This window comes from Corvus hawaiiensis, chromosome 1, assembly GCF_020740725.1.
Source record: "Corvus hawaiiensis isolate bCorHaw1 chromosome 1, bCorHaw1.pri.cur, whole genome shotgun sequence".
Classification (NCBI taxonomy): Eukaryota; Metazoa; Chordata; class Aves; order Passeriformes; family Corvidae; genus Corvus; species Corvus hawaiiensis.
The window spans coordinates 3228586-3240649 of record NC_063213.1 but is presented as its reverse complement, the minus strand read 5'-3'; the positions used below and the strand labels follow the sequence as shown (position 1 = coordinate 3240649).

General features: G+C 41.0%; 1 protein-coding gene across 8 annotated transcripts in view; it reads left to right on the top strand.

Moving 5' to 3' along the window:
* The window catches only part of ADCYAP1R1 (ADCYAP receptor type I), a 138026-nt gene that overhangs the window by 74948 nt on the left and 51014 nt on the right, over window positions 1-12064 (top strand). For all 8 annotated transcript variants that reach the window (XM_048313894.1, XM_048314429.1, XM_048314340.1 and 5 more), the window contains one exon: window positions 10683-10790. In XM_048313894.1, the coding sequence (XP_048169851.1) occupies window positions 10683-10790 (108 nt within the window). The remainder of the gene's footprint in view (window positions 1-10682; window positions 10791-12064) is intronic.

Sequence of the window (12064 nt, the reverse complement as noted above, 5' to 3'; positions counted from 1 at the left end):
CCTCAGATACAGTTTCAAGGTTAGTGCCTGATTTTAGTCCCACTCCAGTGCTGTTGTGAGATTAGTTAGAAATGACCAAATCAAAAGAAGATGTTATCATTTTTTTCTTTTGAGACAGAAAAGATTTGAAGCTGTGAATTTATTATTGTGAATCCTCAAGGCTCAAGAGACCTGCTGTTAAATTTTCTCCTCATCTTCTTCCATGCAATTAAATCCTGTCTCCATTTTCAAAGGAATTCAGACTCCAAAATACCAAAAAGACAGTCTGAAAAAATGTCCACTTTCTCTGTCTCCATGGCAACTGTTTATCCCAGAGATCTTTCCAGATGTCTTCTTCACAGGCCCATAAATATCATAATGGGCCAAATATTACTCTGAGGGTAGCAAAAGTGACAATGAACTGTTCAGCTCTCCAGCTTGGGAAGATTTTTTACCTTTTTAGCCGTAGCTGAAAGCCAGGTTCACTGTGAGGCCCATTAATACTTGTGGGAGAAATATATTAAATATATAGAATATTTTATATGTATGTATTTATCTCTATCCAGCTACTTCAACACCACAACCAGTTGCAGGTTTAGGTAATATTAATGAAACTATTCACAAAGACAGGCCACAGCTGATACTGCTCCACCCTGCTGTCCTTAGTCACTCCCTTTTTATGGCCAGGCTGTGGCTAGCCCTTGGGACAGGATGTGATCAAGGGAGGTGATGCTGTGTGGAAGAGCAACACATCTTTATGGTTATTAATCCATCTTCTCAAACTCTGTCTTAAGTCTGCAGCTTTCAGCCAGGGTTTTTTATGATGCCCTTCCCAGAAATTAGTCTGAGCCCATGTAAAGATTAAAACTTGTGGCAGTGTGATGCATGAGAAGCCTGCTAGGCACGGATGGAGCAGCTCCCTTTCCCCATCTGTCTCAGCCTGGAGAATTAATGAAAGACAGAGTTGATAAAGTGCAGGATGTCGTCTCCTTCCCCTCAGAAAGGAGGGAAGTGAGTCAGAACTGGTGCTGAGGGAGAATGATGATGTTTTGGCTGCCCCAAAAATAAAGGAAGAGAGGGGGACCAGGTGGTGCCAGGCAAAGCTGCCTCCAGCAGCTCCCCATGGTCTCCCACATCCCAAGTCCTGAGCAGTGCTGGATTATCTGCAGCTGATGAGCTTGGCACTGCCTCGGCTGCTGGCAGCTTGGAAGTGTCATCCTGTCCTCCAGCAGTGATGGAATAAAACATCTCCCAATTTTTTCAGAAATTTTTTTAGTAATTCACAGAGTCTCCCTGCCTCCAGAACAGCGAAGTGGTGCCTTTCTCACAGAGGAGTAGCCAATCCTTTTCATTATATTTAAAGCAGGTTTAAAAAAAACAACGGCCCTGCTCAATTTCCCAGCTTATTGGCTTTTTACTCTCCTGCCTAATTAGACAAAGAAATGTTCCCAAGATTTTGCCAAATTGAAGTTTCCCTTAAAAACTCTTCAAAGCTCACCTAAGGCCAACTGGCTGGCAGCACTTGAAAGGTTCTGGAGATTTTCTTGGATGAGGTTTTGTTGGCAGGTATCAATGCAAGTGCAGCAATAAGTGTGAGCTTAGAAATAAATATCCTGTGGCTGCAAGAACTAAACAGCTTTAAAAGTAGAAAAAGAATTTGCATTTCTCTGATTATAAATAACAGCTCCTGTAATTTAAAAGCTGATCTTTGCCATGTATAAAATCTATAAGGAAAAAAAAGTTATAAAATGCAGCATACTTCATTAGTATAATAAATTTTGAAAAATATTAGATATGATGTATAAGTTTTTATATATTTATATAATATATATGATATAATATGTAAACTATTCAATATGTAATTATATAAAATATTTACTTCATATATTTACGATAAGAATATACAACAAATGTGTATTTATAATAACAATATATGCTAAATTTATCATGAAGTCATATTATTTTAATTGTAAAATATTTATTTTATAAAAATAATGTCCTATATAATCCAACATTCCAATCAAAAAACTCAGTGTTTTGGGTGCTTTCCCTTTGAGGTTTTAATGTGATCTATCACTAACTCAGTACGTTAGAAGTGGAATATCTCAAATAACTTTTTCTAATTTTCTCTTTGATTAATTAAGCTGATATTTTTAAGAGTTGTCTGCTAACAGTGCTGCACTTAGATCTCTGAAAATGTCATGAAGAAAACAACTCACTTTAGTGATAATGCTGCTCCAGTAGAAAGTCCTCTGATCGTTTATAAGTCTCCTTACATAAAGAATGGATTCTAAATAATCCTAATATAGTCCTGAGTAACTTTATACTGGGGCTGCAGCTGCCTAAGGAAAGGTGATGGGAAATTTTGGGGTGGGTCAAGTGCTGGTGAGTTGTATCCCAGTTTCTTGTTCTTCATGTACCACTCTGGCAGAGAAACTTGGACTGTGAGTGTGGAATTCCTCCGATTCCTGCTGGTTTAAACCTAAAATTAGGGTTTCTCTCATTGCCTTTTCTAATCAGGGGAAGAAAATACGCATCTCCAGGTGGTAATTTATCTTAGAACACATTGCCCAGAGAAGCTGTGGCTGCCCCTGGATCCTTGGAAATGTCCAAGGCCAGCTTGGACGGGGCTTGGAGCAGCCTGGGATAATGGGAGGTGTCCCTGCTCATGGCAGGGGGTTGGAATGAGGTGATCTTGAAGGTCTGTTCCAACCCAAACCAATCGGTGGTTCTGTGATAATTAGAAACCTTCTAGCAGTGCCCTCCACAGTTGTCTGTTTTATTTTGTGCACTGTAAAAGAAATGCAGGACTTCCCTTAGAATTACACATAAAATCTTTATACTGGTGAGGTGAATGAACAGCAGGTTAGACAGCACAAGGTGCATCTCTGGGCAGCAACAGCAATTCTTGGATAGAAAAACTACTTCTTGGTGTAGTAACTGGGCCAAATGACCAGATGAAAGAACAATAGACTTCGTTCTCATAATTCCAAAATTTGTCAGGAACTGGTAGAGGAGAAAAAGACTTTCTCTCTTTTATAACTTACTCTGAAATTTCAGTTGATGTTACATTTCTACTCGGTTATGGTCTGGACTTTCAAAAGAAACTAAAGAATCACAGAACTCCAGAATGGTTTGGGTTGGAAGAGACCTTAAAGCTCAATTTCTTCCAACCCCCCTGCCATGGGCAGGGACTCCTTCCACTATCCCAGGTTGCTCCAAGCCCCATCCAACCTGGTCTTGGACACTTCCAGGGATCCAGGGGCAGCCACAGCTTCTCTGGGCACCCTGTGCCAGTGTCCCACAGTAAAGAATTTCTAGCACCTTATCTATCCGCGCCCTCTGGCAGTGGGAAGCCATTCCCTGTGTCCTGTCACCCCATACTTTTTCCTAAGTCCCTCTCCAGCTCTCCTGGAGCCCCTTTAGGCCTTGGAAGGGGCTCTGAAGCCTCCCTGGAGCCTCCTCTTCTCCAGCTGGACACCCCCAGCTGTCCCAGCCTGGCTCCAGAGCAGAGGGGCTCCAGCCCTCGAAGCGTCTCTGTGGCCTCCTCTGGATTCATTCCAACAGCTCCACATCTTTCCTATGCTGGAGGTGGGATCTCACCAGAGCAGAGCAGAGCAGAGCAGAGCTGCAGAATCCCCTCCCTTGTCCTGCTGCCCACCCTGATTTTGGAGCACAGTTGGCTCTCTGGGCTGGGACTGCACAGTTCTGGGTCTGGCAGAGTTCCAGGGTTGGTGCCCAACTCCAAACACCTCCAGAAACACCATTTCTGTGACAGGAACTTCTCCAAGACACCTGCACTTTGAAATGTCAATTACTTTTGAAAACCATATCCCCATACTCAGGCCACGCTCAAGCCCTTATTTATTTTGGTATTTACCTAGATTTATAAAGGAACAGAGAACTCCTATCTCATATTCGCCTCTCTCTGAAAGGCTTTATATGTAGTGTGCCCTTTAGAAGTTATTGTGCACCACATAATTCACTTTAATATGCTGCTTTGTTACATTGCGTTTCCTTTGATATTACTCTCCTGAAGGCAATACGACCTTGAAGGTGATATTTTAAACCAATAAATGAGGAAAGGAACCGAAAATCAAATGCAATGCTGTAGGCCAGAAGGATGGATTTTCATCTCAGGCCTTTATTTCCCTACATGAAAAATACAGAAGTCTAACATTTATGTAATTACATTTTTTCTTGATTTGCCAAGGGAACAAATTTTATGCAAATTCTTGTCTGTTCCCTCCTGTCTGTGTATGAATCCATAAATTCCATTGCCCATCGCTCTTTTACTCCTTAGTTCAGTCCCCCATGTATGAAAATGGCATGCTGGATACAAGAAAAATATCAAAATAATAATTTTCATAGAGAAGGAGACAGGGAGGAGTTACATGCTTTGTTTAGAGGAGGGAATGAGTAAACAGAGAGTTACTACAGAGGTTTGCTATCCAAAAAAATATCCCTGCTTTGCACCTTCTCTCGCCAAAAAGTTGTCAGGGATGAGAGGAAGCATTTTGCACTGGGGCAGGATAAGGACATTGGAGGATTTTGTGGAAACTGGAAAGAGGATTTTAATATAGAGAGTGTGAGTAGAGAGGAGATTGTGATAGAGGCACCATAAACAGGACATAAATCTGCAAAAACCATAAGAAAATAGGACACAAATCTACCAAGAAGAGGGGTTTCTACACAGTCTTGGTGACACAATGGCTCTGTGTTGGTGGAAGATAACAGGCTCTGTCCTCAGCTGATTTAAAATAAGGTCCATTCCTTCAACTCTGTGAACTTCACCTATGGGGCTGCCTAAAATCTGGATTTATATCTACCCCCTAGCAAACTGTGACTCTCAAGACAGCCCTAGACAGAGGAGAAAAGGAATATAAGCAACTGATGCCTAAATGTCTTAAGCTTTTTCATAGATTTCTAACTTTTTAGATTTTTAATATATGTCTGTAGAATTTCTAGCACTTTCTTGCACTTTAGAACAGTAGTTACCCTTTCTCACACATTATGTCTCCTTCTTGAAATTCTATTTAGTCTTAGGGACACTTTCCACCAGACCAGGTTGCTCCAAGCTCCCACTCTTCCATGGATGGGACATCCATCACTTCTGTGGGCAACCTGTTCTGAGATAAATTATCACCTGGAGATGCTTATTTTTCTTCTCCTGATTAGAAAAAAACAACGAGAGAAAGCCTAATTTTAGGTTTTCCTTTCAAGAAAAGGATTTCTAACAAGGACACCCTGTTTTGCAGCAGCACGTGGGAGACATAAGATAGAGGGTTAAGAACCTCTTGGAGGGACTCCAGTGGGGCAGGGTGGGTTACCAGGACAACCAGTCTCCTGATGTGGCCACCTAAAAACAGAGACTCGACAGGAATAAGGGAATAAAGGTAGGTATTTATTTGAAGGGCCTTCAAAGGTACCCCTGGGCAGGCCAAAGGCTGCACACGAGATGGACCCCGAGTCACGAGTTCTTCACACTTTTATAGGTTGGGTTCGTTTGCACATCAGGGTTAATTCTCCAATTAAAGCTTCAGTTAATGATGTAATTCTCCTCAGCTTGCCCCCCTTAGAGGCTCTTTGGTTTACACATTGTGGGCCTAGGACGGTCTGGGTGTCCTTGCAGAGCAGGCCCAGAGAGGCTTTGTTGTGTCTGCCCAGCACAGAGAGCAGAGGTTAACAGGCTACAAGGAACTTCAGAGTTACACACCAGGCAGTGCAGGATTTGAAAATATGAAAGTTAAAACCTAAGGCATCAATGGGATGCAATTTCTAGATATCTTAATTAATTAAACTTATAAAAATTGTGAAAATCCAATGCCAGGCATGCTCACAGGGGTATTTTGTGCACCTGAAAGCTTTCATTAAAAGACTGCTCTTTATGTTGTCAATCCTAATATTGTTTGGAGGGTTTTTCTTCCGATTCCAGGCAACAGGACCATGAGCAATTTCAGAAGAGCTGTTTATCACTGCTCTCCTGCCAGCATGACTTGCTTTGGGGATTTTTTTGATTTTTTTTTCTCTTGGTGCTTGTCCAGAAATTTCAGGCAAGCAGGAGCCTTTTAGCTGCCAGGAGTAGCAGGTTAGGGAGAGTGTGAAAGGAAGGACGGGAACAAGGCTTGTGAGGACCTCCATGGAGGCAGGACGACTAGAAAGGTATTAGTGCTGGGTATAATTTAAAAAATGCATCAGAAGATTCTGCAAAGATAAATAATTGTAGTTTCCTTGTTAATAGATATGGCCTTTCTCTGAAAGAGCTGGTTTTTTTCAGTGTCTGCCAAGTCAGATCCATCCTCAGGTGTGTGAGGCACCTCTCTCAGCTTCAACAGTGTGGAATTTAAACTTGGGTGTCATGGGTTTCACATGAAATTCATAGAAAATCCACAATATAAAATCCACAGTCTCAAATTCACATATAAATTCATATAAATTTCACATAAACATTGTGCTTCAGCTAAAAGCACTCAGTTTTTTGAAGAAAAGTACAAAGTGGATCCAGTCACAGGGAGCTCACAGTCTATACGTTAATTTTATTTCCCTTCTACAAGTAGAAGTTTGAGGCAGAGATATGGGGACTGATCATGAGGGCTTTTAATAGCAGCCACTGTGGCTTGCACTGTGTTCCTCAGGGACATGTCCCAGCCCTCAGCTGGACTCCTTTTCTCAGGATTGGGAAGTCTCTAAGGGACACTGTGGAGCCACTGGTGATCCCTCTGCCCAGAGAACAGAGTTGGTTCATGGCTACCCCAAAAGACCACATAGACCCTTCAGGGAATACAAACTTGTAAAAAACATTTCAAAGGCAGCTGTCTAAGTTAAGCTTTTTCATACCCTCCTTCTACTGAGTGTAGTCTGTGAGGAGATGCAAGTTCTCTTTACAGGGTGGTTCACCACCGGTGCCACCTTAAAATGGGATTATTCCTGTCTGGAAAGTCTCCCTCCCTGAGCTACAGAGGAATCTTTGCTTTGCTGAATAGGCCAAAGGGTGAGGCTTGGACATCCAAAGTTGAACTAATCTGGTCTTAACCTATAGTGGCATGACGAGTTTGTGTTTCCTCAGAACTCAGCAGCAAGGAATAAGAGCTCCCAAAGGATCATCCATCCCTCAAAGGAGAGGAGTGAGTAAGTGGAAGCATTTCTCTGCCCATCCTATGAGAAGGACAGAAGCACTTACCCAGGACCAGATGCCAAGTTTTGCACCACTTCTGTTACCTGGGATGAATCCCACAGTGTTCACCAAACAGGAATTCCAGCTGCAGGGTGCAGTGCAGACATGGGAAGGGAAGGCAGGATTTGTGCTTTCTGGAAACAGCTTTGGGTTGTGCCAGGGGAGGTCTAGATTGGATATTGGGGGAAATTTCTTCGCTGGCAGGGTGGTCAAGCATTGGAACAGGCTGCCCAAGGAAGTGGTGGAATCACCATCCCTGAAAGTGTTCAGAAAACATGTGGATGTGGCACTTGGGGACAGGGTTTAGTGATGGACTTGGCAGTGCTGGTTTGATGTCCTGAGGGGGTTTTTCCAACCTTAATGACTCTGTAAATCTGTGATTGTTTTGTTTCCAAAACCATCCATCAGCAAAACCACTTTCTGCAATTTTTTTTTCATTCTGTCCCATGTGAAATCTTACTCTTTAAAACCATTCCTTGTTAATACTGATTCCTAAGGAATGATGAAAATTTAGGAAAATTTGTCCCCTTGAAGCTGCACCTTGCATTGTCTGAGCCACCTCTTTCCAAGCCTGCCTGGGCATCCCTACGTCACTGGGCAGTGGGGACACTGGCCAGTGCCAGAGGAGACCCTGCTGGGCAGTTTCACACTCAAGTCACTTTGATTTCCGTGGGCAGATTTCACCCAGCAGGAATTCCTGGCTGTAGCATGGTTTACAAATGCAGGGAGATTGTGCACGCTGGCCTTTATTCCATTTAATTTTTTTTATTGTTGTTGTCATCCTTTTCTTTGCTCCAGGTTGTTTGTTTCAAATATAGTTTTCCAAGTGGGATCAGACAATGTTCTTATTGATGGGGAAATCTTACAATCTCCATCTCTCCGCTATTTTAAGGTAAATTACTTGACTTGCTGGTTCTCTCTCCCTCTCTCTCAATGTCAGCACACCAATGTTTTCTAACACAATGAACTTGTAATATCGTTTTAAATGGGGCTGGTTTTTATCTCAGCATGGTATTACCAGAAAATCAGCCACCTGCTACAACTGGATTTCATCCACACTGCCATGGGATGTTTATGCTGTGGCTGTTTCTGTTCAGCAGCCTGAGGATTTCCTTGTATTTCTCTGCTTTGCAGTATCCCTTGCTGTCCCAGTGTTTGAAAGACAACAATGTTGAAAAAATAGTAAGGAATAAGGAAGTTTTTCCTATTCCTATTCAACCCAGTTAATTCAAGCACGGCCAACAGGTGTTTCTCCAAAGATCTCATTAACCACTGATTATCTCCAGCATCTCTTGTAAGCAAATGTCTCATTAACGTGGATGTTCACACATAATTTACTTTTGTAGACAGTGCCATACTTCAGTGACCTATAAACCTGTTGCTGCACATCCTGAGATGAACATGGAAAATGCAATTCCTACTGCGTGGACAGGCACAAGCTATCAAAGACAATAAAATCTAATAGCACTCAATGTGGTCTTGATTTCCATCTTTAGTACATAAACAGTATCATAAAATCATGGAATCACACAATATCCTGAGCTGGAAGGGACCCACAAGGATCATCCAGTCCAACTCCTGGCCCTGCACAGGACACCTCAATATCCCCACCATGTGCCTGAGATACTCCAAACCTTTCAAACCCCAGTTTTTGAGACTTTTCGAAATGTTCTAGTAAATTACAGCACTCATGGGATGAGATCCTCATCTGGCAAAGGAAACAATCTGGGGTAGGAGTGGGAAAAGAGAGGAGAAGGAGCAAGTGTAAAGGATTCCTTTATTTTTAGCCAGCTCCTGTGAAGATTTAATTTTTGCAGTAATTTTGTATTTTGGTGGGTCTGGCGAGGCTGAGGGATTTTATGCAATAGGGTCAGGATTTTACGTGTTTATTAATTTATATTAAGTGATTTGATACAACATCCTTTAGTTTGAAAGAATATTTCCCAACTGCTTGTGCTATGCCATCACTGTGATGTGTAAAATGTTGTTATTACGATGTTGAACATCAAAACAACAACATTGTTTGATGCTGACCTAATTCCTCAAACACCAGCTCACTCAGAATTGCTCTACTTACCACACGTGGTACTCTCAGCCTTGTATTTTTGTGAGAAAACGTAGGACTTGGGAAAAAAGGCCCCAATTCCAGTCCTGAGAACATTCCTCCTCCACTGATGGGGATCTGCTGCTATCCCCAGAGCTGATGGAGCCCACACAGCTTTTACAAGTTCATCACCCACATCTCGTTATACTGGACTTGTGCCGGGAGGAAAGGAACACTTGGATGTATTATCTGCTTTTCCTGAAGGTTTTATTTCCCTTGGCATGCAGTCAAAGAGAGAATTTTGACAGACAACCTCATAGAAAGTCATGGAGCTGGAGGGTTTTTTCAGCTGATAGGATTATTTGCTCAATCTCAACATCAAATGCAAATAAGCAGTGGAAATATTTAGGTTTAGTTCTTTCTTTTCCTGCTGAGGCAGAAGATGATTTCTATTTGAGATTCCTTCACTAAGTCTTTTTTTTTTTTTTTAACAGCAGGAAATTTGAGAGATTGCTCTGAGTTTTTATGTACACTGGATAAGCCTTCTAGGTTTGTGGTGGTTTGCAGAATTACAGGAAGATTTATTCTTCTTAAAAGCCAGTTTTTCACATCTCTGGCACAGAGACCAGAAAGAAGCTGGAGCTGGGTTCTTTTACTGTGTTTACAATAAATTTACAATTAATTTTTCTTACATCCCAAGAGAAGACAACTCCCACCCACAGTCCCATCACCTCCTCTTTCTGCCTTCATGTAGCAGGAAATTGGGATTTTTTACCACTCAGACCCTTACTCCAAAGTTTGTTGCCTGAAGCCTCATCTTTGAACTGTTATTAAAGGCCTGAATCCATCCTTAGCTTATGCAAGAAATCGTTAGAGGCCAAAAAAATCCTCTTTTGGCATTGTGAGTTTATATTCTCTAGAGCAACGACTGCAGTAAAAACAATGAATGATGTTAGGACAGTTCTTTGGTAAGGAAGGACAATTTTTAGAGAATAAGCAGGATGGAAGAGTTTATCTCACACATCCACAGAAATGGCTGCAGGATGAAGCAGAAATGAGCAAGTTTCCAAACTTTCACAAGGATTAAAGCCAACAGAAATTCAAAGACTTTAATCAAAGATATGGTCCATAAATCTTTCTTTTTAAATTAACCCAGCATTTCTGAAAGATAACTAAATAGCAGCAAGTTTCATACTCACGAGAAAATTTGTTTCTGGTGTGTTGGAGTGATTTAATTGGGACTAAGGAATGTCATCTTCTGTGGGAGCAGAGGCTGGCCATTACTGTGTGATGCTACTATGGATTTTATGCTATTCCTATGAATGAAAAATATTTTTGTCCCAGGGAAATTGACACTGTTTATTATTCTAAACAAGAACATTTTTATTTCTAGAAGGAAGAACCAACCACAAAGCTCAATAACAGTGTGAGGAAAGGGATGGATTTCCACCACTCACATATTTTATCCCTCCTTCTCTTCCACAGGCTGCCCAGGAATGTGGGACAATATCACATGCTGGAAACCTGCAAGTGTGGGCGAAATTGTCTTTGTCAAGTGTCCTGCACTGTTCAGATTTATCATCTCTGAAGATGGTAAAGTATTTTCTCTTTGTTCTTTGCCTCTGCCTGGTAAAGCCTCATAGCCAGCATGAGTGTAAAACCTCACTTAGATCCTCAGGATAAAGGGAGATCAAAAACTCTGCAGCTGGGCTCTAGTTATAAATAAATTGCAGAAAACCAGGATATTTGTGTGTAGATACGTGTGTGAGCACAGCGTGGGAGGGAAGGTGTGAAAAAAGCCTTCATAGACTACACAACATGAATGTATGAAAATATCACAAATTTTCATACTACACAACATGAAAATATCACAAATTTTAACTCCTGAAGGGAATCTTCTGCCCTTGGGTCTGACTGAATTCAGTGGGGACCCCAATCTGTGTTTGGGTCTTGGATAACACAGTTGGGATCTATTTTAGCAAATAATTAAAACTTAGAGCAGCTTCTGCTTGTGCTGAAGGAGAACATAGGCTTGAGATGACCAATGTGAGGAGCTCCCATGCTGGGGGTCAAGGAAAGAGTTAAAGATTTCTGGAGGGAAGCAGATGTTCCATCACACTTTTTTTGTGGGCTGTAGAAATGAGACATAAACATCCTTCAGGCCCTGTGCTGCTAATTAACACTGATTGGTCCATTTGCTCCCAGCACCCACCACGCCCTGCAGATCCCTTAATTAGCACTGTCCTTTGAGGGACAAGTTCATCACTGTCCCCCAGGATCCTTTTTCCCAAAGTTTATGTTACCAATTAATTATTCATTTACAGCCTTGAGTCCAAAATCTGCTTTTTCAGCATCGCCACACACAGAGCACCATTTCTGGGAGAGAGTGTTTCATACTCAGCTCCAGGAACGCTGAAATCCTTCCTTTTAATACATCCATTCCAACGTGTCCAGGCACAGGCATCACCTATGTCACCTAACCCATGTCCCACTTTATAAACAAGATTAACTCAATTTGACCTGGTCCATAAATAGAAATATTTTTCATTTATTTAAATTAAATTATTTAAATAAAAATAATTAGGTTTTTTATTGTATTTCTTTATTACACTTATTTAAACCAACATTTTATTTAAAAAAATCAGAAATTTTATTGTATTTATTATATTGACTGCTTCCATTTATTTAAATAAAGATGTTATTTATTTACATTAAATTATTTAAATAAAAATGATAAAAATTGTTTACTTTAAAAAAGTGTTTCTTTAAATAAAAATAATAGAGCCTTTAAAGGAACAATTAAAAAAAAATACATACATACATATATATATATATGTAAGCTCTATTTATGTTTTTATTTATTCATA